The 27803-nt window shown below is 36.8% G+C and overlaps 5 protein-coding genes across 6 annotated transcripts; 1 reads left to right on the top strand and 4 right to left on the bottom strand.

Moving 5' to 3' along the window:
* Positions 1-1630: 1630 nt before the first annotated feature.
* On the bottom strand, positions 1631-2549 carry LOC132903210 (craniofacial development protein 2-like). The gene is made up of 2 exons (XM_060950860.1): positions 2288-2549; positions 1631-1695 (listed from the first exon to the last, which is right to left on the bottom strand). The coding sequence occupies exons 1-2, from the start codon at positions 2547-2549 to the stop codon at positions 1631-1633; spliced, it is 327 nt and encodes a 108-aa protein (XP_060806843.1).
* Positions 2550-3501: 952 nt separating this feature from the next.
* Positions 3502-6835, bottom strand: LOC106140282 (uncharacterized). Of its 2 annotated transcripts, none has more exons than XM_060950759.1 (3): positions 6570-6835; positions 6165-6365; positions 3502-3910 (listed from the first exon to the last, which is right to left on the bottom strand). In XM_060950759.1, the coding sequence occupies exons 1-3, from the start codon at positions 6675-6677 to the stop codon at positions 3635-3637; spliced, it is 585 nt and encodes a 194-aa protein (XP_060806742.1). In that variant the 5' UTR covers positions 6678-6835; the 3' UTR covers positions 3502-3634. The 2 variants fall into 2 exon arrangements, with proteins under 2 accessions (XP_060806742.1, XP_013197311.1); XM_013341857.2 differs by lacking the exon at positions 3502-3910 and adding an exon at positions 4322-5121.
* Positions 6836-6866: 31 nt separating this feature from the next.
* LOC106140654 (uncharacterized) lies at positions 6867-8583 on the bottom strand. Its single transcript, XM_060950758.1, has one exon. The coding sequence runs from the start codon at positions 8392-8394 to the stop codon at positions 7153-7155; it is 1242 nt and encodes a 413-aa protein (XP_060806741.1). The 5' UTR covers positions 8395-8583; the 3' UTR covers positions 6867-7152.
* A 2704-nt stretch (positions 8584-11287) lies between these two features.
* On the top strand, positions 11288-17207 carry LOC106140269 (O-acyltransferase like protein-like). Its single transcript, XM_060950858.1, has 9 exons — positions 11288-11295; positions 11757-11844; positions 13319-13473; positions 13957-14142; positions 14392-14571; positions 14906-15056; positions 15713-15890; positions 16566-16708; positions 17088-17207. The coding sequence occupies exons 1-9, from the start codon at positions 11288-11290 to the stop codon at positions 17205-17207; spliced, it is 1209 nt and encodes a 402-aa protein (XP_060806841.1).
* An 800-nt stretch (positions 17208-18007) lies between these two features.
* LOC106140268 (nose resistant to fluoxetine protein 6) lies at positions 18008-25870 on the bottom strand. The gene is made up of 12 exons (XM_060950757.1): positions 25640-25870; positions 24970-25118; positions 24009-24336; positions 23471-23579; positions 22980-23067; positions 22242-22414; positions 20642-20824; positions 20077-20256; positions 19589-19739; positions 18997-19174; positions 18544-18686; positions 18008-18126 (listed from the first exon to the last, which is right to left on the bottom strand). Exons 1-12 carry the CDS (start codon positions 25716-25718, stop codon positions 18031-18033), a joined length of 1857 nt encoding a protein of 618 aa, XP_060806740.1. The 5' UTR covers positions 25719-25870; the 3' UTR covers positions 18008-18030.
* Between the last annotated feature and the right edge of the window lie 1933 nt (positions 25871-27803).

Raw genomic sequence — 27803 nt, 5'->3', positions numbered from 1 at the left:
ATTTTATTGAAAATCGGTTTAGAGCTTTGGAATGCGTGGAAGCCAGTTTTGAAAGTCTTAGGCCCAATAGATCACATAATTTAAATAGTTCAAAGTCAATGTTTACTAAAGTTCAGTTCAGATTGCTGTGTGAGTATTGTTCCCAAACACATAAACTATGTTTTTGTAAAAAGTTTTCCAAACTTAAGTTAGAGCACAGGATAGAATTTGTAAATAAGAACAATATTTGTTATAATTGCTTAGGTGGTAATCACACATTAGTAAATTGTAAGAAACCTAGTACGTGTCAAATATGTAAAAGACGACATCATTCACTTTTGCATACCAATCAATCAGAAATGTATAGTTCAAGGAACACCATAAAGTCTCAAGTAAATGTAGCAAGTCAATTTCAAAATGAGTCAGTGGGTCCCTGTAAACAAATAAAGTCAAAACAAATAATATTGCCTACTGCTATAGTCCACACCCGATCCGAAACTGGTGAACCCCGAGTGCTACGTGCCCTTGTAGACCAGGCTTCTGAGTCATGTTTTATAACAGAAGCGGCAGTACAACAACTGTGTCTTAAAAAGATACCTGCAAGTGGATCTGTTTCCGGTTTAGGAAATGATAAAACAATTAATATTAATCATATAGTTAAGTTACCTATTCATTCAAATATCTGTCGTTTTAATATTGAAATCGATGCACACATTGTTAAAAATATAACTTCAAACTTACCAGATAAAGACATTGATAAAAAATATTTTTATTGGTTAGATAAACATCTTGCTGACCCAGATTTTAATAGGTCTAGTCAAGTAGATATGATTTTAGGGGCAGATATTTACAGTTATTTAATCAAAGAAGGTTTATTAAAAAATTGTGAAGGTGATCTGATTGCTCAGGAAACAGTTTTTGGTTGGCTAATTTCTGGTGTTGTAAATAATGTGTAAATAAAGTTAGCATTAAAAGTTAGAGGTTGGGCATGTAGTTCATGGAGTAAGAAGTCCATTAGAATTATAAAGATTATCTACCTATTAGATTTAAGACAACAAAAGACCAAAATGAGTGAATCTATTAAAGTACTTTTTTTATGTTACATTGCATAAGTGTAAATACAGTTAAGGTTCATCAATTTAATAATTTAGGTTGTTTATTTGTGAAGGACATCTTGCCAATAGATGTCCTTGGGAGGCGGCATGTACAGTAATTTGAAAGTAGTAGTAGTACTGCTGGCCACTAAGAAAAAAAAAGAACAAAAATAGAATATTGCACAAAATATTTAAATAGAACGAAGAGCGTGTGTATCAATGTTAAAATGTATATAAATTAGTTCACTTATTATAATTTCATGGATGTTAATATCTAATGTATAAACCAAATATATGTTCAGTGAGTTATTTCAGAAAGTGTAGTTTTAATTTCTTTCAAAACAAGTTCCGACAAAGATCATAAAATACTTCTGTATAACAGCAGCTCCAAAATCTAGGCTGATATTTAGGTTGTGTGGTTGATGTTCCGTGTACATAATTCTTTTCAAACCAATGCGCTAATTGTTGCCAATCTGGATTTTTAAAACTTTTTAAGATACTTTCGAAATATACATATATTTCAGATTCCTCAAGAAAACTGAGTGCTAACAAACATTTCACCTCTTTATTAAACTGGATGTCGCTTGCATATCTTTTGGCGAAACCCTGGTCTTGAACTTGCCTGAAATAAATAAAAACTTGTAATAAGTACATGTAACAACAAAAAGTTATATACCATTTGCAAAATTTCAAAGTGTGGAACGTAGTTAAGGTGAAATCGGTTAGGTTAGGTTAGAACTGCGACCATATCATATATTATTTGGTAAACAATACATAAAATTAAATGAATATTACTCTAACTGAAACGTTCGCTACTTGAAAGTTGGCCTTGTGAAAAGTGTCATTATAAAAGCCAGACCAAACGTACAGTTGGCAATAGTTGGGAAATGAAACAAATTTAAGTGATATAGTTGGCAAATGATTATTCCGCGAAATAAAATTCTGCGAAACGTTGATTGGCAAGTGATGATCTGCCAAACGATTTTCGCCGAAAAGGCAGAGAACCGGTTTCTGGGCTTAAGATATCTTTCCTTCTCTTTTTACATTTAAGTTCCAAACATTTCTTTAATTTCATTATCATACCAGATTTGAAAATTATTTGATGGTTCTTTTAATAAGGTAATATTTGTAGGCAAAGAGTTGTTTATTTCTTGTTGGCTATTAAAGCAGTTTCTTGACTTTTTTGGACTACCAGTTTACAATGTTGCTCTTACCATACGATGGTATTTCAAGGTTCTGAAATGCTTTAGGATGGTTACTCGCTATGTAGTCTATCTCATTGCGGTATTTTCCGTCACCTCTAATCCAGGTCCACCTTCGACACTCTTTAATTTTAAAGCAGCTGTTCATGAACTTGAGGTTATTTTCTAATGCCATTCTAGTACCGTTTTTAGATCTTTCTGATGTTCCATTTTTTCCTATTATAGTTTCTTCTCCTTGTTTTTGTTTGCCAATTCTGCCATTGAAATCACCCATGACTATTAGATGATTTCTGGTATTCTCGATGGTTTTTGAAAGAAGATTATAGAACTCATATTTGATTAAGTCCTTGGTATCTTCCATAGGTGCATATACTTGTAATATGGTCCAGGCTTTCTTGTATCCTGGCAATGTAATTGTAAGTGTTGCAATTCTTTCTGATATACCATTGAAACCAATGATATATTTCTTAAGGTGTTTTTTTACTAGAAATCCTACACCATACAGACCTTTTGTTTCGCCTTTATAGTAAAATATATAGTTTTCGTGTTCTTCTATTTGCTCACCCAGTCTTCTTACTTCTCCAAGCCCTGTTATGTCCCAATTGATTTTCTCTAGAGCATTTTCCAGTTCTAACAGTTTTTCATTTGTTCTTAACGACAGAGTATTGTATGTTGCTATATTTATTTTTCTCTTGGTAAATGTTTCTTTTGTTTGTAATGTTGATAAATTTGTTATGTCTCTATGATCTGATGGGTATTGGTCTGACGTCTCACGGTGACCAGCCGGGTTGAGACCTTTAATTCTTTTGTTTGTTTGTATTGGTTTTACGTGATATCTTCGTAATTTTTCGGGTACTGATGTGTTTTGATTGCTTGTTAGTGCTCGTCGTGTTACTATTATTGCGATGATGGTGGGTTTTGGCAAATGTGTGAATTAGTTATTTTATAGGGTGTGTTAAGTTTACTATTTGTTGAGCCGCCAGCATGCTCTGGAGAGCCAGATGGTGAGCGCTTTCTTTTGTCAGCTGTGTTTCCCTCTATGATAAGTCGGTCGTATCGTATATAAGCTTTTTTCCCCTTATTGATCTCCTCCTGCAATTTTTTCTTAAGTTCTTTTCTTATAGAGAGAATATCTTTTGGATAATCTTCTGTTACATAGATATTTTGTGGGAAAAATTTGATATTTTGAGATAGTTAACATATCTTCAATTTGACTTGCAGTGAAATAAGAATAAATATTAGGATTATCCATCAAAATGCTCCATGAATCTAATAATAAATGAGTTCCACAAACTCTCGTACTGCGAGGAATATATAACTTATATTTATCAATAAGAAACTTCTTAATTAATAATGGAATCACATGTAACCCCGCTGCACAAAAGTACAGCCTTCAAAAACACAGTGTGATGAAGTGTTGGCAACCCGTTTATAATTTGGCAGATTTATTTCTGGTTCAGATGTAAATTCAGGCGCCGGTTCAGGCGCTGGCTCCGATGTTGATTGTGGTGATGCTGGCATAGTTATTGGTTCATGTTTTGGTATAAGACTTGCTTCATTCACAACACGGTTGGGATCCTGAAGTAATAGCCTTTCATGTCTCACCCAACAACTATGACATGCATAGTTTGTAATCTATAAACAAAAACATTACTTTAAAAAAAAAAACAAATAATAATTATTGTGGGTACTTAGAAACTTATTTGTTGGAGGTATTCCTCATAGCGCACCCATTTTTAAGCGCACCTAAAGTTGCGCACCCAAACTATTCGTCGTAGCGCACCTAAAACTAAAAGGTGCGGTAAAGAAATGAAATAAAAATATTACAATTTTTTTCCTCATAGCGCACCCATGGTGAAAAATAGGGAGGAGCATGCAGGGAACGTAGGTAATATATGATATCGACAGAATTTTGGTTATTAGTTCTGATTGCTTTTATGTAGCAACTTATTACCTGATGAATTAGAACACCTGCCTACGGGTATTGAGTGTCTTTATAAATAATACTCATTTATAACAAATAATGATTTATTTTTTACACTTACATTTGAGCTTAAAAAGGATTACCCTTTATCATTATCAGCATATTGCAGTCCCTTGCAGGATATGTCTGGTCAAGTTAAATCACTTGTCTCACTAATATTGAAGTTCTCGGCACGTCCAAAGCTTCTAATACAAAAAATATGCTATTTATGTTGTGTTTAATGTAATGTATTACGTAGAAAGATATAAAAAAACATGTTGATAAATAGCATATTTTTATTGTTTTATAAAATTAACTCACAGTATATTAAATCATTAATCCTTACCACACAAAAATGATAAGTAAAAATTAAATATACCTACTTTTGTTACAATTGGTAAAGTTTTACTATAGGTACTACATTAAACTACTTTGATTCAGAATCATTTAAATCTTATATACGTAATATCTAAAATATTACCAAATCACAGATTTGTTTCTTTGTCTTAAAAGTATTGATTAATAATTGTATATTTTAAGGTACATTAAATCACAGTAGGTATAATTTGTAATTAGTCTTAACACCCTGAAAATGCTTGCTTAACTAAATACAATAAAATCCCGATTATCCGAATCCCAATTATCCTAACTCACGTCACGGCTCAAGTACCGCGCAACTAGACATGTAGCGACAAATTAAAACGCGCCTCCGAATGTTTACTCCCGCTCTCATCTCAAAGAAGAGACTGAAACTGAGGATGATGTCAAGGAACATCTCACGCAGAAACTTTTGAAGCTCTAGAAATAGCTTTTAAGTGGTTTGAAAGACAGGAGGAGTCGGATTCCTTACAGCTGTTACAACTGAAGCACATCAGGGATTTGGCTGCAATGAAAACATGTGATTCATGTTATTTTAATAACAAGTTATTTTCAACCAAATTTGTAAATAACATTGGTACTTATTACAATGTCATTCATTATATTTGAACCATAACAAACATATGTATAATTGTTTTTTAAATCTTTTGTCTAAAGACGTAGGTACAGTCAAACTCATTACATAATATAACATTTAAATTTCAAATATTGTTTGATTTGACTATGAAATCGATTATCCGGATTTTCGATTATCGGAATTACCACTGGTTTAAATTCGGATAATCGGGATTCTACTGTAATATAATCAACAATCAGAGATGGATTTCCCATAGGAACGATAATTTCACAAAAAAATCATAGCACTAGTAGGTAGAAAGTAGTGAATAAAACATAAATAAGCAAAATAGTAAATTTTTAACTAGTATTTGTAACTACAAAAACTAGTTAAAAATACAGATCGGAAAGTATCTTAAGGGGGGCATGCTTCTTTGTGCACTCTATTTATTATATTTACATGTGACAGATTGTCCTTTCCAACTCGTGTTTGTAAATAATCTCTATAATAACTTTACTTATGATCGCTTTTAAAATGCAAAGTAAATCATAATTAAATGAAATAAGCTTTTGAACAGAAATCACAAATCACATTACTAAAATATCTTATAGTGATAGTGTGCGTTGCGCTCTGCTTAATGCTTAATTTTGAAACCCATTTAGTCTTAATTGACTGATACTGAGTTAATAATATAATATTCGAAAATTTTAAAATTACCACACCAACCATAGTGCCCATCATTATTCAAAATTTAAACATGGGTGCGCTTAAAGGAATAAAATTATAATAATTTTATTTCATTTCTTTACCGCACCATTTAGGTGCGCTACGAGGAATAGTTTGGGTGTGCTTAAAAATGGGTGCTCTATGAGGAATACCTCATTTGTTGGTGCTTAGTTGGGACAGAAAATAGCATAAATCTTTTAAATACAAGGATAATTTGGGAAAATGATACAAGCCCATAAGTTATGAACTGTCAAATTAAAACTTACCTGATGTAAAGCTGGATGTGACTGCGGTAAATTCTGCAACATTGAATGGTTCCTTTCTAATGTATGTCGCTGTCGTGCTTTTCTAAGAGAATGGCCACAAGCAACACATAACTTTGTGAATCCGAACAAACGCCCATCTGCAGCTATATTCGAATTCAGCAGTTCGAAACACACATGGCATATATTGCTATCCATTGGTATCTAAAAGTAGAACATATGACATCCAGCATCAATAATATGTATAAATGAATTCGCGATAATTCGGTACGAAGTGAATTAGCCGAACTTAAACAGCCGGCATTTAGCGGTTGTTTATTTTGTCACATAACCTCGGCAATTTAAACAAGGTTTCTTGCAGTTTGGCCTAAGCCAATAAAGCCTTTCAAATGTGCAATCATTTCTTACCTCAACAGATAGCCATCCTGTTAGGATAGCACGTAGATCATTAGGCAATGAAGAGGTGGTATGCCTCCGTAACCTCTGTATATCAACATCACAATTGATACACCTCATATCGATAGGAAGATAAGTCCGAGTCCGTATAGAATACCTTAAGGTCAGTAGGCAGGCGATCAATTACAGTCCAGTAAACAAGCAAGGGTCAAACAATAATAAATATCAGATAAAAAGCTCAACGAAACAACGAACGGAAGAACGAACTGAACGAACGAGTGACGTCTGCTGAGCGATGTTCAAGTACAGTCCGTTCATCATAAGTTGTCCCCTGACTTCTGAATTGGCAGCATTGTCTACGGTGTTGCCGACAGTATATGTACCATTTACCCCCATTGTCTAAACATGTATTTACCCACTACAAATTAATATCGTTTTACTTGCATAATTTTAAATAAGACTTACCATCACGTCTATTTATCCGCAAAGAGGTAGGTAGAGGTGAGAAATCTCACTCACTCTTTAAATAACACACATTTATAAAACTAAGGAGGTCGTAAATGAAGACAGTTCTTAATTTAAATTATTTATTATTTTAATTTATTCTGACAGAGTAATTATGGTCCAAAGGGACGATTCCAGACAAATCACTATCACTTGTACTAACATCATCATCTGACGCATCCGAATCTGTGCTGCTATCGTTTCCTACTTCAATTATGAAACTATCAGTAACATTGTCCATACAACCATCACGTTCATAAAATTTATCTTCTATATTTTTGACGTGTTGACACTGTTTTTGCCAATCATGGGGGGTTATAGATAAAAAAGCTTCTTCAGTTAGTTTCACAATATTCCCAGCTTCTTGTCCGATATTATTAGAAGCTACTCGTCTCTTTAAAAGGCTCCACATAAGCTCTATAGCATTTAAGTCACAGTGGTAAGGGGGCAACCTTACCACTTGATGGCCGTGACTTATCAATAATTGGTCAGCCTCATAAATTGGTGCTTCTTTGTGCTCTTTTATAATTTGATAGAGTTCTGCTTTCAACATTGTTGGTAAATATGACAATCCCTTATTTGTAATCCAATTTTGCATTTGCAGTTTTGACGAACTCATAGTAGGTGCTCTATTCACTTGTACGGTGTGATAGGGAGCATTATCCATGACGACTAAGGAGTTTGGAGGCAAATTGGGTACAAGTTTCTCTGAAAGCCACTTCATGAAATTAGTCCTGTTCATATCGTCATGGTAATCCCCGGATTTACTCTGTGATTTAAAAATCAATTGAGCATTAGGAATAAATCCTATTTCTCCACCTGCATTAACAATAATCCATCGCGTTCCAGCAGAATCATTTGTTAGTCCGTCCTCGCCATCTTTTTGCCAACATTTTTTCACTGCATATGATGCATGAATGTATGTTTCGTCTAAGAAAACTATTGGCCGTCCGTCTATACGATTTTTCCTCATGGTATCGATATATTTTCGTCTCCATGCAACTATGTCGTGTCTTTCCATTAAAATTTTCCGTTTCGAACCACATTTTTTGTACTGAAATCCAAGCTGTTTTAAAATTTTCCACAAAGTCGTTCGGCCCCCAACAAAATTGATGTCATTCTTTAATTCTACAAGTAATTTATTTAAAGTAGGAACAACTTTTCTTACAGTATACATTTCATGAACTTTATTTCTTATAGCGCATAAATCGAAATCATCAAGTTCCACTGTTTTACGTTTCAGACGATGTTTTCCAGGAGACTTCAGTTTTTGTGAGGTAGAGGCAGCAATTTCACCTTCTTTAGTAATTCTACTTACGGTTTTCTCCGACATTCCTGAAATAGACACATAACATTTGTATTCTTTTATAAAATTTAGTTTTTATTTAAACAGAAATAAGGAGAATATCATAACGAGATAAATTAAATTCGTTGAGATATGTACTTTTTAAATTATTTTAGTCTATAAATTATTATTACCCATAATAGAGGCATTGGTGTCTAGAGCTGGTATCCCTGTTTTACTAACTTGTCATGGCGGCGACTCGAGATCGCACTTGATTGAGTGGAATTAACGGGGCTTGGTTTGCCTTTTCTCTCTCACAAAAGGCACGCACCTTCAACACAATCTCTCTTGCACTGCTTTTAAATGACTTCGGCATGATTAAGTCGATAATTATCAAATAATAACACAAAAACGTGGCGAACACTTCACAATACGACAAACTGACAACAACAGATTGACAAGCAATAGTGCCAACATGAGGGGAGGAAACTCAGGGGACAACTTATGGTGAACGGTCTGTAATGTTTATCAAACGTAACCTGTGTTGCCATTGCCAACGACTTATCAAGCTCCCCACTAGAATCGACCTCTAAAACCACTAGAAATCCACTAAAAAAAATCGCACCATAAAAAAAAACACTAAATGTTCCTCTAACTTTATTTCTGTTGTGTCGAAATTAGCACCTGATGTCGCTGTTGGCGGATTAAGCGGCAAATATTAGATATTCAAATTAATTAGAATAAACAAATTGTTATAAGTTTAGTTACAATTAAATAAAAATAAATGATGTTTAAAATAAATGTAACAATTCGTTTCGATCATAAATTATAGGAAGTGGTTGACAATAAAAAGTAACAAAGCCCATTTGTTGTCGAATTCTCAGAGACATAAAGTTTGAAATGAAATGTTGTGGTTTCTGGCCTGGATGCCGGTCCTTTTGGGCGTTTTACTCACTACTAAATTGATGGTTGGCAAATTATTGATTGATGAGTCCAGTAATTGAACTCCAACAACGATACGAGTGGATTTTACAGGCGATATTCTAATAACTTAAAAAAAATTACAAAATTCTTAAATTCCACTAGATAAATCCACTAGCCACTAAAACTCATATTTGTCCGCTAAAAGGCAAGTTAAAACCACCAGATTTAGTGGAAAATCCACTAAGTTGGCAACACTGAACGTAACTAACTTCTCTCGTCGGTCTGACCAGTGTTGCCAGATTATAAAATCGATTTTTAATAAATATGTATATATTTTTATCGTAAGTAACAAAATCAGTAATCAATTCCAAATGTACAGCAAACAATTTATTTTAAAGTAAAATATATTGTATTAAATATACCTATAGATTGTTATTAAATATACCTAAACATATTGAAGCGGTCCCAAAATAACGCTTCTTACTAAGCGTATAAACTGTACATGTTGATAAATATCAGTAATCGTACAGGAAGTTAATAAAAACTTTTAAATGGCAACACTTAACTCGTTGTTGTAAAGGAAGCCACAAAAGGAAGTGAAATAAGATTAAGAATCTTTTATTACAGAAAATCATTTCCACAAGTTCTAGGAAAAAAAATTAATATGTGATAATTAATTAATTAATATTTCAGTATTATAGGAGAATAACATATAAGTATACATTCGTAGGGCAGTTTTGGGCCATCTCCTTTACAAGTTTATCAGCCTTTCCCTTGATAGATTTTTACAACGTGTATGACAAGGGAAGCAGAGGGTACACAGTTGTTATGTTTTTTCTTCACTATTTGACGAGCATGGAAACTCTCATTCACCTAAAACGCCTTTTCCCTTAGTCGTGTAAAGAGACGGAGTTGTCCGTTACAAAGTGCCGCGGGAAACACACCGCACTGGTTTTCCATACATACAATGTAATCACGTCTTTATCGCTATCAGGGTAGGCAGAAACCAACAGTCTTGAAAACACTGAAAGGCCACGTTCAACTGTATGGCTAAATGATGGAAATAAGATTCAAATAGTAAGAGGTTGATAACCCATCGTTTAAAGAAGAAATCATTGGATATAAGACATAAATATGAAGGTAGGTATGTAGAGAAATCTAATAGCGGATGTTTACAGATCATCTATTAAGGACAGAACAAGACGGATGATTTTATATGTATACATGCAGATTGCACGCGGCGGGTTGACTTTATGAAGCAGTCGCAAAGTGAAGGCTGTACTGGATTTTCTTCATGTTTATTCAACATACATACATACATACATACATATAATCACGTCTATATCCCTTACGGGGTAGACAGAGCCTACAGTCTTGTAAAGACTGATAGACCACGTTCAGCTATTTGGCTTTAAGATAGGATTGAGATTCAAATAGTGACAGGTTGCTAGCCCATCGCCTAAAAGAAGAATCCCAAGTTTATAAGCCTACCCCTTAGTCGGCTTTTACGACATCCATGGGAAAGAGATGGAGTGGTCCTATTCTTTTTTGTATTGGTGCCGGGAACCACACGGCATTGTTGCATGTTTATTCAACGTCGGATAAAATTATTATTTTCCGCTACAATGTAAATCGTTAGACGATTCATTATTAATTTGCTTTCGTTTTGATATAATAAATTCTAAGGAAAAAAGTATAATTTTATTTCATTTTTTTAAACCTTCAAATTTTACATCCGTTACACAGTTAGGAATTTTGAGCCAAGGCAAGATACATGGACATTATTTTACCCCGAGATCATAGTTAAGGCTGCACTTCAAGTATGTGGTTTTTCCCTTTGTTATCTTTTACTATATCCATAGGTAAAAAACTTAATGGCATATCTATTTGTCATAGTTGTTCACTCAGTAGGTATGTATGTAGTTACAACAAAAAATAGTAAAAACGAAATATAACTAAATAGTACTGGACTGGGTAAATAGTTTCACGCGGCACGGAGAAACGACTGTGCCAAAACATGGGGCCGTATGAACCTATAATTAAAAATTTCAATAAAATTGCTTGAGCCGTTTTCTAAAACACGAGTACAAAAATATGAATAAAAAGTACTTACCACCCGTTGACTGTTTAATAGTACCTATAGATAAGTAGGATAGTTGTAATGAATTGTCATTTTATAACCCAAGATATATTTTGTTGTTGTTTGTTGTGCCGTGTGGTTCCCGGCACCATTACAAAAAGAATAGGACCACTCCATCTCTTTCCCATGGATGTCGTAAAAGGCCACTAAGGGATAGGCTTACAAACTTGGGATTCTTCTTTAGGCGATGGGCTAGCAACCTGTCACTATTTGAATCTCAATTCTATCATCAAGCCAAATAGCTGAACGTGGCCATTCAGTCTTTTCAAGGCTGTTGGCTCTGTCTACCCCGTAAGGGATATAGACGTGACCATATGTATGTATGTATGTATATATTTTGTTCCAGAGTGGTGGTGCTGGGCACGGTGATGTGGACGCACGCGGGCTTCGTGCAGCATTTACTGTTCGTGCTCAACCCGCGAGATCTCTCCCAAGTCAGTCTGTTTTTTTCCCACTCTCTCCCTACACAATACTATACATACCTACATATATAACGTCTTTATTTGACAGAGCTTAGTCTATAAAAGGAAGCCACGCTCAGCTTAGTGAGGGAATTAAGCTTCAAATAATAGCAGGTTGCTAGCTCATCGCCTAATGTATCCCTGGTTCATTTGCCTTTCCCTTGAAAGACTTTTACGATCTATACAGGAAGAGAAGCGTCGCAGCTGGTACATGTTATGTTTCTTTCCGGACTGTAAATTCGCTCCTGGCCGATCTACTCCTCAATTTGGGTTTTAATATACAACTAGCTAGCACCCCAGGGCTTCGAATCCGTGGAAATTTCGGGATAAAAGTACCTATTATGATTCCAAGTTATATTCTACCCGTGTTCTAAATTTTATCAAAATCTTATAGGATTTTTGCGTGGAAAAGTAACAGACACACATTCAGGCAACCTTACAAACATTCGCATTTATAAGATTAACAGCATACGATATGGGATCTGCTAAAATTAACAAACAAGGCTTTACAAATTTAAAACACCGTTCATACAAAAGACATCAATGAGTTTCAACAAAAAGTTGGTTTATTGTTTCAACAATTTCTTCGCAAAATTCATTTACTCAAAACTGATAACTATATATGTAGAAAACAGGTTGACTAAGCAGATATACAAGGAGAGTGTGGAGGGAAAGGTCGGGGTGGGAAGACCTAGACGAACATATCTTGATCAAATTAAGGACGTCCTGGTGAAGGGTCAGGTCAAAAGTGCCCGAAACCGCCGAGCTTGCATGAAGAGAGTTATGAATGTGGATGAAGCAAAGGAAGTATGCAGGGATCGTGGCAAGTGGAAAGAGGTAGTCTCTGCCTACCCCTCCGGGAAAGAGGCGTGAGTATATGTATGTATGTATGTATATATGTAGTTCTAATACACGATAATCTTGTAAATTTATGATTGCGAGTAGTAATTAACAATATAACCTTTACGAGAGCACACGTGCCATAGACACTTCATTACCATATTCGAATGAACAATGAAGCAATTCAACTGAAACAAAGCAACAAAAATAAGTCTACAAAATAAAAATATGTATACATTATTTATTCCCTGTAACTTAGATCGTGTCTGTAAATACATATTTTAATTATAAAAGATAAATTACTTGTATTTCAATAATTCTTTTTTTTATTTAAATATTGAAATTTAATTTAGCATAGATATCTATATAGTTCATTATTTAAAGATTTTATTTAATCAATCAAGGGAAGGGCTAATATTCTTAGGATTCCTTTTTTCGGCGATGGGATGGCAACCTGTTGCTACGAGTATTTGAATCTCAATACCATCATTAAGATGAAGTGGCCTTTCAGTCTTTTTGAGACTGTCGGCTAGGTCTACCCCGTTATGGAAAGAACATGATTGTATATATGTAAGAATACTTACAGTTTTAATATTTTGGTTCGTAGATGACGTCGAGCTGGTGGATGATGCCGGTGAAGAACGGCACGGCGCTGGTGCAGATCTTCATGATGATGAGCAGCTTCCTGCTCGCCAACAACCTGCTGCTACTTCCCAAACTCAACGGACTGCTTCCCAAGCTGGTGATGCTGAGATATATCAGGTATGGACAGGGAAATAGAAGAAACTCCATCTCTTTTTTGAGGATTTCATAAATGGAGGTTAAACGTTATCACTTCAAGTAATTATCCGATCTAAAAATGAATTCTTTTGAGTAGCTTTTAATGTGACTATTGGCTCTTTCCAACCTCATAAGGGATAGAGACATATGTGTGTGTTCACATTCGCAGCCTCTCATAAAAAATAATAACTTTTTGATGAGATTTTTTTTATGAGAGGCGGCCGTGTTAGTTGGGTTGCATTTTGGTCGCAAGCTCTTTATATAATACTAGCAGCTCTCCAGGCAAACGACGTCTTGCATTTTGTGAGTATGAAAAATAAATGTTCTCAGATATACTCAGTATGCTCATAAAATTTCAAAAGAATTGGTCAACCCGTTTCGGAGGAGGACGGGAACAAACATTGTGACACGAGAATTTAATATATAATATTCTTAATAATAATTTCCTTTCCTATGACCTTTCAGACTAGCTCCAGTACACCTGCTGGTGGTGGGGTTCGCGGCGAGCTGGTGGGAGCGGCTGCGCGGCGGGCCGGTGTGGCCGGCGGCGGTGGGCGCCGAGGCTGCGTCATGTCGGAGAAAGTTCTGGACGCAAGCGCTTTACATTAATAACCTGGTGGAGCCAGAAGACACGTGTCTCGTGCAGACTTGGTGAGGAGAGACAGTTGAATATTTAGGAAAAATAAACGTAATTAAGTCTACTGTTTAGATCAAAACTGAGGAATCACGACTTTTTGAGATAAATATTCCTTGGGGTTTGCTATAATAGGTAAAGTATTGGGTAAATTTTCAAGACATCTGATTTAATTTCCAATTTAAAACAGGTATTGGTTACAGAAAGTGAACACTTATAAAAACAAATTATATTCCTCTAAATCAAGCGCAGTTCCTTGTCACCAGGTCCTTAGCAGTAGACATGCAGCTGCACCTGGTGGCAGCAGCCCTGACCCTGGGGCTCCATCGCTGGCGGCACCGAGCCGTGACGATCCTCAGTGTCCTACTCCTCGCCTCCTGCGTGCTCAACGGGGTACTGGCCTATGTGTTCCATTGGAAGACCATGTTGTACATCATGACACCAGAGTTCGTAGTCTAATATATACCTTAGAAAGTAGACCAAAGAACATTGCTTAGATAGCAAACATAGATGAACAGTTGCAAGATTTGATAAAATTTCCCTATTGTGTTATGACTTATGATCTTATAATGTCTGTATTAAAAATTCCATATTGAATAGATTCCCAAGCAGATTTTTCATGATGTATAAAATCGTGGTTCGTATCAGAAAATGTCTGTTCATGAATAACTAGCAACGAGGTAACAGAATCTAGGACTATCTTAAATCATTAATTTCGAAAAAATAGCTGCTAAGGCAAAGTTTATGAAAGTGGAATAGAACTTAATTTTGTTGTGACAGAAACCTCCGCACAATGTTTCGCGACGAACCATCCTTCTGGTGGTGGTACACGTCTCCGTGGGGCAGCCTGCCCGCCTGCCTCATCGGGCTCATCATGGCGCACGTCCATTATAACCTGCAAGAGCGGAAAGTTCAGCCGAAGGACTATAGGGTATGTATTTATCAGTAAACAGCAGATCCCAGGTCCGAAAGCACTGTGGCGGAGGAGACAAATTGGAAGATTGATAAGATGAGATAGACTTCTCGGAGATGATCGTCTTCCACGAAGCCACACAAGTATACCATTTCACATCGAAAGCGATTAGATATCACAAGACATTTATGATGAACACTGGAGCAACATTGTGGAATACCACAAGGACTGGCATCACAAAAAAAGCATGTCGCATACAGCTCTCCCGTCATAAATGTTACTAGCTGTGCCCGCGACTTCGTCCGCGACTTCGTCCGCGTGGAATAGTTATTTTGGGCATCATTGAAGCCCTCAAGGATGAATAATTTTCCCCGTGTTTTTTCACATTTTCCATTATTTCTTCGCTCCTTATAGTTGCAGCGTGATTTTATATAGCCTAAAGCCTTCCTCGATAAATGGTCTATTCAACGCAAAAAGAATTTTTCAACTCGAAACAGTAGTTCCTGAGATTAGCGCGTTCAAAAAATAAGCTCTTCAGCTTTATAATATAAGTATAGATAAATGACTAATCATATCTTGTTCAATATAATGAATTACACAAAAATAATTACCATTGAAGAAACAAAATTAGTTTCTATATCCGAACGAAATATGATATTGAGGTTTCATTCCAGTGGCTACGGTGGCTGTACCACCTCTACTTCCCCCTGGCTCTATGCTGGGCGTTCTCCGGAGCTTGGCTGCTGCCGCACGACTCACGCTTGACCGTCGCCATACACGCGGCCATAGAGCGACCCGTCATGACCTTGCTGTCAGCTTTGGTCGTCTTCGGGGTGTGCAATAACTTTGACGGTTGGTAGTGTACTGTCGTACAATAAGATTCGTTGAAATATACAACAACTTGTATCAGTGCACACACCCGCTCTAGTCTGGCATATGCCGTAAAGTGACAGAACAATCCGTGCTGCCGCTCCACTTGCTTACGTCACACCACAACGACTGTCATTTATTAATGTAATACATTACAAGTAGCAGATCGAGATTGTATTCATAAACTAAATAATTGACTTTTTCAAATTGAAACTGGACGACTTGAGCTGAACGTGGCCTTTCAGTCTTTTCAATACTTTTAGCTTTCACTACCCCGAAAGGGATATGGACGTGATTATATATATGTACGTATGTATAAAACTGGACTTTTAAGACACTTGATATTGTGATACTGGACTTCATCACAATACTGAGTCTGTAACACATTAGACAAGGAAGGAGAAATTATCAGCCTAACTTCACAAAAGTATTACCTCACTTCACAAACTTCCAAGGGGAACATTGCATCATCACATTAACAATTTTTACATTTAAAACTGCACATTTATTGTGAAATTATTAGTTGACCACAATATACTAAAAAAGATTGTTGGCTCTGTCTGCCATGGGATAAGGACTTGAATATATGAACTCGTATGTATAAACTAAAAAAAAAAAATCACTTCACAGACAAACACACAAGTTATGTATTTACAGGTGTAGTCCGCGACTTCTTCTCATGGCCCGGCTGGCGGGTGCTGAGCAGGCTGTCGTTGCCAGCCCTCATGCTGCACTGGAGCGTCAACCTGCTGCTGGTCGCCGCCCAGCCTCTACCCATACCCAGCTCGCTGCTAGAGATGGTACGTACGTATGATTGATATAGAAACTAACAACATTAGTTTTAGAAGGCGTCCTGTAGACTGGATAAAATCACCAACACTTCATAATTTAGGTGGAGTAAAAGAAAGTTTATTGTTTTCTAAAATAAATGCGCATCATGATAGAGAAGCAACATCATCACCTGAGTGTATTCCAAATTGTTCCTTAGTCCCCAGACGCCACAACCTAGGTTATTTGATCAGAATAACCGCTGGCTTGACCTGACTTATCCATTCGAGGATCGCGATGATAAAGATGTTCTCGTAAAAGATTCAATCTTTCATGAGTTCACGCGCAAGGGACACGCCAAGAGAACGATACGAGTAACAGTAGCAAGTATTTATTCAATTGTAATTCCAGATCTGCGACTTCATCTCGACGTGGTTCCTGTCGTACCTGCTGGCGACGCCGGTGTCGCTGCTGGTGGAGCTGCCGGCGCAGAGGCTCGCGGCTGCGCTGTTTTCGCGGTCACAGCAATAAATATTCTCAGATCTTGTAAATACATAGGTTTAAACCTTTCTATTGTTTATGTTACGGTCGCATTTCTGATTCCAAAAGTCACGACGTGACTGTTTTTCTTATACTTGAGCTCTGACTATAAATATGACAGCTGTGCCCGCATCTTCGTCCGTGTGGAATAGTTATTTTTTGGGCATAAGTGAAGCCCTCATGGATGAATAATTTTCCCCGTTTTTTTTTCACATTTTCCATTATTTCTTTGCTCCTTATAGTTGCAGCGTGATGTCTTCCTCGATGAATGGTCTATTCAACGCAAAAATAATTTTTCAATTCGAACGACTTAATAGGAATAAGTTACAACAGACAATAATAACGACACATATTTATAATCAATCGACAGATATTGTCAGGAATATCATAAGAAATAAGTATTATAAAAAACAAAAAAGGATTGTCTTTTATAATACTTGGCAATATAAATATTCTTTGGAACAGTTAATTCTGCTTGCCATTTAGGTTCAATTGCCAACTCGATTACCAGGTTCAATAGCAACGCAAATTAAAGGTATTTCACCTTTAATTTGCGTTGCTATTGAATAATAAATAATAAATAAATCTTTATTTACTGTACCATGGTTTACATGAGCATATTTGTGACCGGGATCTCCTTTCAAGTAAGTAATTACCTGTGTTAGGAGATCCCGCTCTTCAATAACAACTAGTGTAGATAAGTACATTTAACATTTATGCATATTGAAACCACGATACAAACATAAGCTCATTTATTTTTAGCATCTTCAATGACTCTTGTATTATTGTCTAACTTCTTCATTGGAAGTGTGACCTAGCTCAGCATCCTCTGCATCGGCAGCTCCACCAGCAGGTGCAGCGGAATAGAGAACATCGTCGTCACCACTATGCTGGACATCAAATTCAGCATCTGAAAGAGAACAACTGATAAACGCCTAGTTTTTGTAAAATGCATGAAATTGTATCGTTCTACTTGCTATTCATATGTGCATATGTACTACTTTCGCATCGACTCTACAACATTCCCAAGCTCGTTAATGGGTTGACCCGACTTTTTTCTAAGACTCTCGTTTTGACCACCTGACTTGTCAAGTGGTCAAAGTCGCTGCTCACCTTCCCGTTTATGTATTCTAGTCAATTCTCGTTGTCGGTCCATCGGTAAAAACTAGGGGTTTTAGTTTGTTTGTCACCAACATGAATATTTAATGTCATCGAAATGCACGCAGCCTTATTGAACACCTTATTTACAATCACTGTCAATTGTCATCTTAATTACCTAAAAGATAAATATGGTTCCCTAACGGATACCTGAGTCCATCCAACTAACCACAGTATTGAAGGTGACGTGGACGGGCGCGGGGTAGGCAGCGACCGACATGAGGTTGACGTGCCAGTGCACCAGCATGGCCGGGAACACCACGCGGCTCATGATCTGGAACCCGCCCCAACTCAGATATGGCACCACGAAGCCTGTAGGAACATATCAGAAACATTTCGTTTTGATTTTGATGTATATTTATAAATTATAGATAGACGTCAATAAAATAATGATACCTGGCCATTCTGAGGATCTGTTTAAGAGAATCCAGTTAGCATTTTTCCTCCTATCGTTCCACATTAATTCCTTTATATATCAGGTCAATAAATCTTATCTATTAATTTGTCTGTCTGATCAAGAAGAAAAGCTCAAACGACAGTTTAAAGACACAACAAGGGATCAAATTTGTCTTTTTCATGCCCGCATCGTTTATGGCGACAAGCAAAGAGAAAAAATACTGACCGCCTTGCCCGTGGATGTAAGCGAAGACGAGGAAGGTGACCATGAGATTCGTGACGTTTCTGTCCAGCGTGGCGTACACCGCCAGCCAGAATGGATCGTCTGTGCGCTTCACCAGGTCTCCCCCCAGCAGCCACGCGATCATGCAGCCGTACACGATGTATGTTGTCTTTGTAATCCACTATGACAGAGGTAATCAACTTTTTAATAAAAATCATACTTCACTAGTATCATCATATTCTAGTTACCATGTAACACAAAAATACTCAAGTAATAAAGCCGAATAAAACGAGTTCTACCCGCATGTATCACTGACTTGCAGAATCATACAGACACTCATATTGAGTGAGTCAAGTTTATACACGAAACGCACTGACAAAAAACAACGTAAACCTATCCAGTATTGGATCGATCGAAATTGCAGGTTTCCTCACGATGCTTTCCCTCACTGTAAGAGCATCGGTTTGTATTCAAAATAATGTATATAACTTCGAAGATATTAGACACTAACTAAAATAAATAAACTATTACTACTACTACTACTACTAACTGTTTATAATTTTATATTTATGATCCATTTCGTATAAATGCTAACCTTATGCTTGTCGGGCTTGAAGCCGGTCTTATCGAGCTGGTACTTGAGAAAGGCCAGGAAAAGCCCATGCAGGTTGGATGGAACGCTGGTCCAAGGGGCTGAGAACATCCACGTGTAGGAATCCACTCCCACCGCCATAGTTCGGACGTTACTGCGACGTGTGAAGAGAATTTTTCAAGAGATTTTGTACATGTTTTTGTTACTTTTAATTTTGTAGAAAATTTGGAATGAAAATACAACATAGTTTCTCAAAAAAATGGGGTGATACATCTGATATTTGCACTTGCCATGATCTCTGTAAAAAAATTTGTTTCATGTAATAGTTTACCTTCATCACTATCTTTATACAATTATCGTTTCAGGGTACTTGATATTATGTGATATTAAGGCACAATCATCTAGGTCTTCTCCTTTCAACGTTTATATTCACACTACCTGACAATATTCATTCTTAGCATAAATATAAATTGATCGATCTATTCACTAACTCAGTTGTAGCGAATTTCACAACAGGCTGCATCTTCCAAGACAGGTTGAGAGCAAAGTTGACTCCCAGGGTGAGCACGTACAGCGCGCCGATGACACGCAGGGCACGACGAGGTCTTGATGCCAGCAGCAGAGCCAAGATCACGGCCCCCATGAACAGCTGCATTTCTACCGCGAAGAACCTGGAACCAGATTCTTTGGCTATCTTACCGTGCTATGTTTTGTTATGTGCTATGTTGTAGTGAGGCTAGTTCTATCATATTAACTTTAGCGGGTCTGCATTTACTTTCGCTAGTGTGTAGGAATTATTCTGAAATATTATTATACTTATTTCCCCGCCAAGACGAGGTTGACATCATGAGACAAGCTCTTGTTTAAGGTTAACTTGTAGGCATTATACACTCGTAGTAGAGCTTACACCAAAGGAGTAATCTACTCACTCGTAAAAGAGAATTTAACAGTCCTACGCGAGTTACTTTGTGTTGTTAGCTGCCTAATCTCGGAATGTATTGACGATAGTCTTGAAAGAGAAGAGAATGGTCATGAGTTATGTCCTTCATTCCTCACCATGATTGAATAAGACAGCGGTCATCCGGCGCCACAATATTGTTGATAAAGAGTAGCTGCGACCACCACTTCTTTCGACAAGCACTTTCCATCTCCTCGACCAGGTACCACATGGGGCCGCTCGCGAATCCAGCTATCCAGGTGGCGGTGAGGCCCACCACGAATAGCAGAGATGGAGCCATTCTGCAAAAGAATAATTTGATAACTATTCATAACAAAAATTTAATGATCTATCCCACTAGTGCCGGGAACCACCGTGTGGTTCCCGGCACCAATACAAAAAAGAATAGGACCACTCCGTTTCTTTCCCATGGATGTCGTAAAAGGCGACTAAGGGATAGGCTTATAAACTTGGGATTCTTCTTTTAGGCGATGGGCTAGCAACCTGTCACTATTTGAATCTCAATTCTATCATTAAGCCAAATAGCTGAACGTGGCCATTCAGTCTTTTCAAGACTGTTGGCTCTGTCTACCCCGCATGGGATATGGACGTGACCATAGGTATGTATATGTATGTATGTATGTATCCCACTAGTCTCATCTAGATGTCCCAGTAGTTGTGGAACAAGTGAGACGATTTTGTCCCAGTAGCCCCATGGGACTAGTAACACTCACGAAATCGTTTCACTTCCTTGTCTTGGGACAAGTGGGATAGATTGGAATTAAGCAGGGCAGGACAGTCCTTTCGATGACAGCGTTTCTGATGAAAAATGTCTTACAACTTGTAAAGAGTTACAACGTGGTACTCACTATCACAGGTAGATACGTAAAATTAAACAGCACGGAGGATTTTATTAATGATCAACATGTGTGGCCCGAGCTTGACATAATGGCCTCTTAAATGTATGTACATTTTTGACATGGTGTTAACATAATTTCTGCAGTGTGTACATATCTTATTTTATCTATATTTATTTGACGAAATATTCGTATTGAAATCATTACTTTTACATTAATTCATATTTTTTAATGTAGTCCATGTGCATTCATCCACGATTTAGATTTAAGAGATTATTATTATTTGTAAATTGACGTCCGTTGAAAATGCTGCAGTGCAGTTTGTTCTGCCGCTTCTTCTACTCATGCGCTTTGGAAGTGGAATATAATTAGATTGAAGTGATGTGACGTCAATAAGTGATAATACCATTCCGTTCCGTTCTGTTGTGTTATAAAAATGTATTTTTACCAGTATCGCTGATATTCTGATTTAAAATAAACATTCACACTACTATGTTTGTACCGTGTGGTTCCCGGCACCAATACAAAAAAGAATAGAACCACTCCGTCTCTTTCCCATGGATGTCGTAAAAGGCGACTAAGGGATAGGCTTACAAACTTGGGATTCTTTTTAGGCGATAGGCTAGCAACCTGTCACTATTTGAATCTCAATTCTATCATTAAGCCAAATAGCTGAACGTGGCCATTCAGTCTTTTCAAGACTGTTGGCTCTGTCTACCCCGCAAGGGATATAGACGTGACCATATGTATGTATGTACTATGTTGTTGGGGTTAACGTGCATGTATAGGCTCTGTGGATAACTATACCTAGGTGATAAGGACATTAAACCCTAACCATAAGTATTAGGCAGTAAAATCGTACCGCATGTATCTGCTGAAAACGATGGATGGCCAGTGTGTGATGCTGGGCGACATTTTCGCCTTCTCGAAGCTGATAAGGAGCATGTAGCCCAGCAGAAAGCTGGAGACCATGGTGAACGTCTGGACGAAGATCGTGCCGTTAGAGCCGATGGTGCCCGCTATGGAGTCACTTATCTGCAAAGAGTAGTAGCTGTTGTACTTAGCAAATTTTACCCAACCATTTAAGAAACAATTTTTAATCTTGGATTAATATGCAAATGCCACAACATGTTTTAGTTAAATACTACTTTGGGGTGTATCAGTATTCCAATTCCATCTTTTCAAGACTGTTGGCTCTGCATGGCTTCCCCACAAGTGATATAGAATAGACGATTGATTGAGGTATCTCGTGACCGGAGGGCTGGAAATTATCTGGCTCAGAGAATCAGCATTGCCATTCAAATTGGCAATGCTGCCAGCCTTCTAGACACACTCCCGCATGTTGATGCTATGCAGGGACTGTACAATTTATAAATTAAATTTTAGTTTGTAGTCATCTTTTTTCTTTCTTTTTATAAGTAGTTTTAGCTTTAGTTTTAATTTGATTTAATTATAATATTTATAATATAAAAAAAAAGAATAGACGTGATTACATTAATGTATGTATACTACATATGTATTTCTTAAGATTAGCCCTTACAAATAATCAAAGTCACAAACTATATCTCTTTATAACATTTCTATTATATATTAAACTCACTTCATCCACTTCCCTCTCATCATGCGGGTAGACCATAGTCATGGCGAAGGTGGCGTGGGCGAAGATGGTCAGAATGATCATGTGTGCTCTGCAAAAACAGTCGATGGTCAAATTTTAACTGTGTTTGGTAAGTAAATCTTTTGATTGACGATCGATCGATCAAAAGATTTGATGGTTCACATAAGAACGAAATATACTTACCTACTTTAATAAATAAGCTACCTGACCGTCCCTTCTACCAGATAAGGGAAATTAATCAAATCCAGACTTGGAAGCGCCAGATATGCAAATGTGAAAGGCCATTTAAAACTGAGGAAACCCATGAATGGACGATAGGACATGACAAATAAATAGCTGTAGAAATTCGAATTTGGAATTGTGCCAGTATAAGAAAAGCCAATTTCACATGTAAGGACCTACCTAATATGAAACAAGCAGTGTTAATAAACTATCTTGAAAGCTTTTACGTAATCCAAGTCCAGACTACTCACTTGATGCCATGGATGGGGGCGAGCGCGTCCAGCCGCTGGTCGCCGCTGTGCACGGCAGTGAGGCGGCTCCAGTTGCTTCGGAGCGACCACGCCATGAGGAACTTGTTGGCTGAAACCAAGAGCGATCGGTTCATGAGACGTTTTGGGATTATTTGACGATGTAGTAATTTATGCCACCATCGGTTTCCGGCACTTTAGATTAGAACCGTTCCATATGTACTCGTATCTACTCTCATGGATGTCGTAAAAGGGATACGCTTATAAACATGAGAATCTTCATGTAGGCGATGGATTGGCAACCTATCACTATTTGAGCTCCAATTCCATCAGGAAACCATATACGAGTATAGAAGTGATTTTATGGCTTTAGTCCCTGTTACATCTTCACCACTCTGGAGAGGAGCCCGGGGTAATCACTTGACAATGGATCCTGGATTGGGTGAGTCAGGTTTTTACACTAAGCGACTCCCGTCTGACATCCGTAACTTTTGCAGGGGAACTCATCAATGACTTTATGTATATATGTAAACAAACTTACGTTTAACACAGGGGTCTTTTTTTAAATCGTAAAGAGTGCCAATAACGTTCATGAATATAATGATTCCGATTACAGCCGCGACGAGCCAATCCGTTAAGTCCCTTTTACGAATGCCAGCGTTCTGTTTGCTCTTGCAGTACTGGAGTTTCTTCAGACGAGCGTGCCACTCATACTTCTTGAGTTCACGATTCACGCAGCGCTCGAACTTAACAACTGGATCTTCCTCCTTCAGCTCTGCAGACAGGTCTTGTTCTTCATCACGTGGAGCTAGGCAAGACGCGCGGTGAATCACTGAACGATTTTGACGGAAACCATTCTCGGACACTTTCTGTTTGGGATAACAAAGACATCAGAAATAGATGTTCATGAATTACTTATAAGGTTATACATTGAATGTCGTAGTAAAATTAGTAACAAGTTGGCTAAGGAATTATTTTGTTTGTTTGTTAATTTGTTTGTAATATCTTTATTGCACAAAAATTTACCCAGTTACAAGAAATAGTACATAGTTAGAGAAGAAATAAATCACTTGCAATGGAGGACATCTCCCATGAAAGGATCTCTTCCAGTCAACCAGCAAACAATAAACTAGATAAAAAATGTCACTTATACTGTCGCTGTGTTATTTGTTAATCTTTGCCAAATAAAATTCATCATTTACGTCCCTTATGACATACGTGTCGTGACTAATATAAATTCTCTCTTTAGGGTTTACTAGAATAGATAGTTTGGCAAAAAACTATCATCGATTACGCACTCGATAAATTTAAAAGCCACAGAATTATTTTTAGTGACATAATCTTTACTATTGACCTGTTTAGAACGTCGGTGGTCGAATCAGTAAGGTGCCCGGTTAAAATGCGTGATGCGCAGAAAGGCACAGGTTCAAATCCCATCTCGGCCATGTAGAGTCTTTATCACTGGAACTGTCACATTGTAAGATTTATTAATATAAACTTACTATCATCTCCTGGTAGAGTTTGTAGCCTCGCTCACCCTCGGGTGTGATCTCGAAGACGCCCATGCAGAAGGTGGCGTTCTGGAACTGGCACTTGTCGAAGTCATCCATACGGAACAGTCGCGGCGCGCGGTAGAACAACTCATCAGAAACTACGAAAAGAATTCTCGTCAAATATGTACCTATTAATAAAAAATATGTATGCAAAGTGCAAAGTGCATGCAGTGCAGTGCACTTGTATACTAATTAGGTATAAAAACGTTAAAGTAATTTTCTGTTCCGCTCATAAAGATTGAAATAGCCTTTGATTTTCCAAAAAAATCTGCTATTACAACATCAAGTTCAGAGTTTAGACCAGTTAACACGCGGATAAAAACTTAGTTAGCTACTATAGCCACGGGTAGCAGACATTTGGCCTATGAACTTAATTACTGACTGAAAGTTATATAATTCTTTTTAAATCTTCTTACTGCTACGTACTTAGTTATGTGAAATGAGCGGAATATTTCAGTTTTATCATATTTCACTTGTCATTTGACTAGAAACTGCCCTCTGACTGTAAACGGAGTAAAATTTTATATTTACACATGCAAGAAATGAACCCTTTGAAATTTACGTCCCTGGAAAGGAGCCAAAGTATATATATCACGTGTCACGAAATAGGGTTACGTACTGGGCACATCAGCCGCCGCCGCTGCTATCACCAGCACCACCACGAGAGATTTCAACCACTTCCCCGCCATTTTCGTCATAGAAACGTCTTTTATATATTCAACAATGTATGAATAACTAGAAAACTGTCCCGGACCCACACTGTGTCTCTTGTATATTGATAAACCTTATTAATATATATAACAGTGTCAACACTTCAACAGCATTCAAATCTGTTGTGTATAAGACGAAAGCTAAGAAACAGATGAAGGCGGGTGTGAATTTATTTTATACTTATATGTAGCGAAGAAAGGATGCACTTGAACAGGTAGGTAGACAGTTTTGTAAAGGTCATGTCATGCACCAATGTGCAACGCGCATATTGCATAACGCGTGGTGTAGTAGGTAACATATTATTTTAATGAAAGCGAAATGGCTCATCTGTCTGGGAGAAGATCTTTCTTACCATGGAAAATTAATTTATAAATAAATAAAGGTATAAATACGGGACAGATTGCACAGCTTGAGTCAGCCTTGAATTGAGCTTGTGACTTGTGTTAAGAGATCCTACCTACCCAAAGATACTATATTTTATAATGAATTAATTTTATGTTTGTTTAATATTTTAATGTCGCCATTAGCTTTCACAATATAAATAAGCAAAAATTTGATATTGCATCTATTTAGGCAAATAGGTTATGGGGTCTTTCATGGGGATACTGTTTGATAGTTACAGGTCTACCAATTTTAAATCAATACTTATGTAGGTATAATAGATTAATATCCAAGACCCAGGCTGATCAGATTAAGTTCGTTTCTCATCATACCCTGGCCCGGATCAGAACCCGGGACCTCCGGTGCTAATCAAGTAAATAAAAGTTAACCAAACTTTAAAGGGAAGAACTAAGTATTGTACCTGAATTACCTATTACTTATGTATTTCATTACAATAGTAGTTGACGCCCGCAACTCCATTCGCGTGTTATTGGAAATACGAAGGTTAACTAATCTTTTAACATTAAATTTAATCAAATTTGGTACATATTACAGCGTAGCTGGTCCCTTTCGCTTCTACATAACATTATCCAGATCTTCCATTTTGTTTTCGCCAAAAGAAAATGCTCATTAGGTTGAACAACTTGTCAAGACGCCTTTTCATAATTCGAATGATTTAGCTGGTATATAATGACTCTGGATCAGGTGTACCAGATCTTCGATTTTTATACGCCGACAGAAAATGCTCATTAGGTTGAACAACTTTTGAAACAACTTTTTTTCAAGACGTCATTTCGATATTTCCTATAGTTTAGCTCTATACCTACACCAAAAAAAGTTTAATTCAAATCCGTCCAGTAGTTCCGCAGATTAGCTTGTACAACCAAACATACAAACAGGCAGTTTTTTTTACAAATTCATGCTGCGGTTGCTATTTTAATATCGTTATAAATTATTTTTTTGCAAATATACTCAATGTACAGACAAATTATTTTTACTGTTTTATTATATGTATTGATGCTAACCGTTGCCTGCGCTCATGAAGCTTATTTTCGTGTAACTTGTGAAATATACAATAATAATTATTCAAAACTATAATAGACTTATAGTTAACTAGCTGTTGCCCGCGTAAACGAGGTGAATCTTAATTATACAGACAGACAGACGAAAAATGTAAAAAAAAATATCTATCAGTTTCAGTCAAAATATTAAATGTACAGACAAAATATTTTTACCGTTTTATTATGTGAAGTAATTTTGATTTTCAATTTTTTTTAATAAAATACTTAAACAACAAAAGAAAATATTTTTATTTAAAAAAATATCTTGTTTTTGTTGGGGCTCGAACTTGGACCGCCAACTTTATAGTCTCACGCGCCAACCACTGGACTATCGAGGCCGTTCAATTTCAAATTCTTTATTGCATATCATAAAGTAAGTACATCAGTTAAATTACAGTTACTGCTTATAAATAGGTACAATATGAACCCTGTTGGGCATCGCAATTACAAAATAATATGGAACGGCGGGCAGGTTTATGTCGACTATTATGTTGAATATAAGAAAAAAAAGTCGTATTATATTTGGAGAAAACATTAATAAGTAATTTAAAATTAATATAATTTATAAAATGTATTTAATTGATAAAAGTATATGTATATTATAATGAAAAATAATTTAAATGTCAATAT

This window comes from Amyelois transitella, chromosome 22 (assembly GCF_032362555.1).
Source record: "Amyelois transitella isolate CPQ chromosome 22, ilAmyTran1.1, whole genome shotgun sequence".
Lineage (NCBI taxonomy): Eukaryota > Metazoa > Arthropoda > Insecta > Lepidoptera > Pyralidae > Amyelois > Amyelois transitella.
Note: the sequence above shows the minus strand (reverse complement) of the source record. Positions and strands in the feature narration are given on the sequence as shown.

What these genes read in the sequence shown, in the direction of transcription:
- LOC106140269 (XM_060950858.1), top strand. An exon ending in GTGATGCTGAGATATATCAG is followed by an intron (nt 13,474 to 13,956) that starts GTATGGACAGGG and finishes ATGACCTTTCAG; the next exon opens with ACTAGCTCCAGTACACCTGC. An exon ending in ACGTGTCTCGTGCAGACTTG is followed by an intron (nt 14,143 to 14,391) that starts GTGAGGAGAGAC and finishes CCTTGTCACCAG; the next exon opens with GTCCTTAGCAGTAGACATGC.
- LOC132903210 (XM_060950860.1), bottom strand. Translation starts at nt 2,549, where the DNA reads ATGGGTGATTTCAATGGCAGAATTGGCAAACAAAAACAAGGAGAAGAA. An exon ending in CCTTGAAATACCATCGTATG is followed by an intron (nt 1,696 to 2,287) that starts GTAAGAGCAACA and finishes TATTTATTTCAG; the next exon opens with GCAAGTTCAAGACCAGGGTT.
- LOC106140268 (XM_060950757.1), bottom strand. Translation starts at nt 25,718, where the DNA reads ATGACGAAAATGGCGGGGAAGTGGTTGAAATCTCTCGTGGTGGTGCTG. An exon ending in AACTCTACCAGGAGATGATA is followed by an intron (nt 24,337 to 24,969) that starts GTAAGTTTATAT and finishes TATCCCAAACAG; the next exon opens with AAAGTGTCCGAGAATGGTTT. An exon ending in TCAAGCCCGACAAGCATAAG is followed by an intron (nt 19,175 to 19,588) that starts GTTAGCATTTAT and finishes CCTCTGTCATAG; the next exon opens with TGGATTACAAAGACAACATA.
- LOC106140654 (XM_060950758.1), bottom strand. Translation starts at nt 8,394, where the DNA reads ATGTCGGAGAAAACCGTAAGTAGAATTACTAAAGAAGGTGAAATTGCT.
- LOC106140282 (XM_060950759.1), bottom strand. Translation starts at nt 6,677, where the DNA reads ATGAGGTGTATCAATTGTGATGTTGATATACAGAGGTTACGGAGGCAT. An exon ending in CAGGATGGCTATCTGTTGAG is followed by an intron (nt 6,366 to 6,569) that starts GTAAGAAATGAT and finishes TTCTACTTTTAG; the next exon opens with ATACCAATGGATAGCAATAT. An exon ending in CACATCCAGCTTTACATCAG is followed by an intron (nt 3,911 to 6,164) that starts GTAAGTTTTAAT and finishes TTTTGTTTATAG; the next exon opens with ATTACAAACTATGCATGTCA.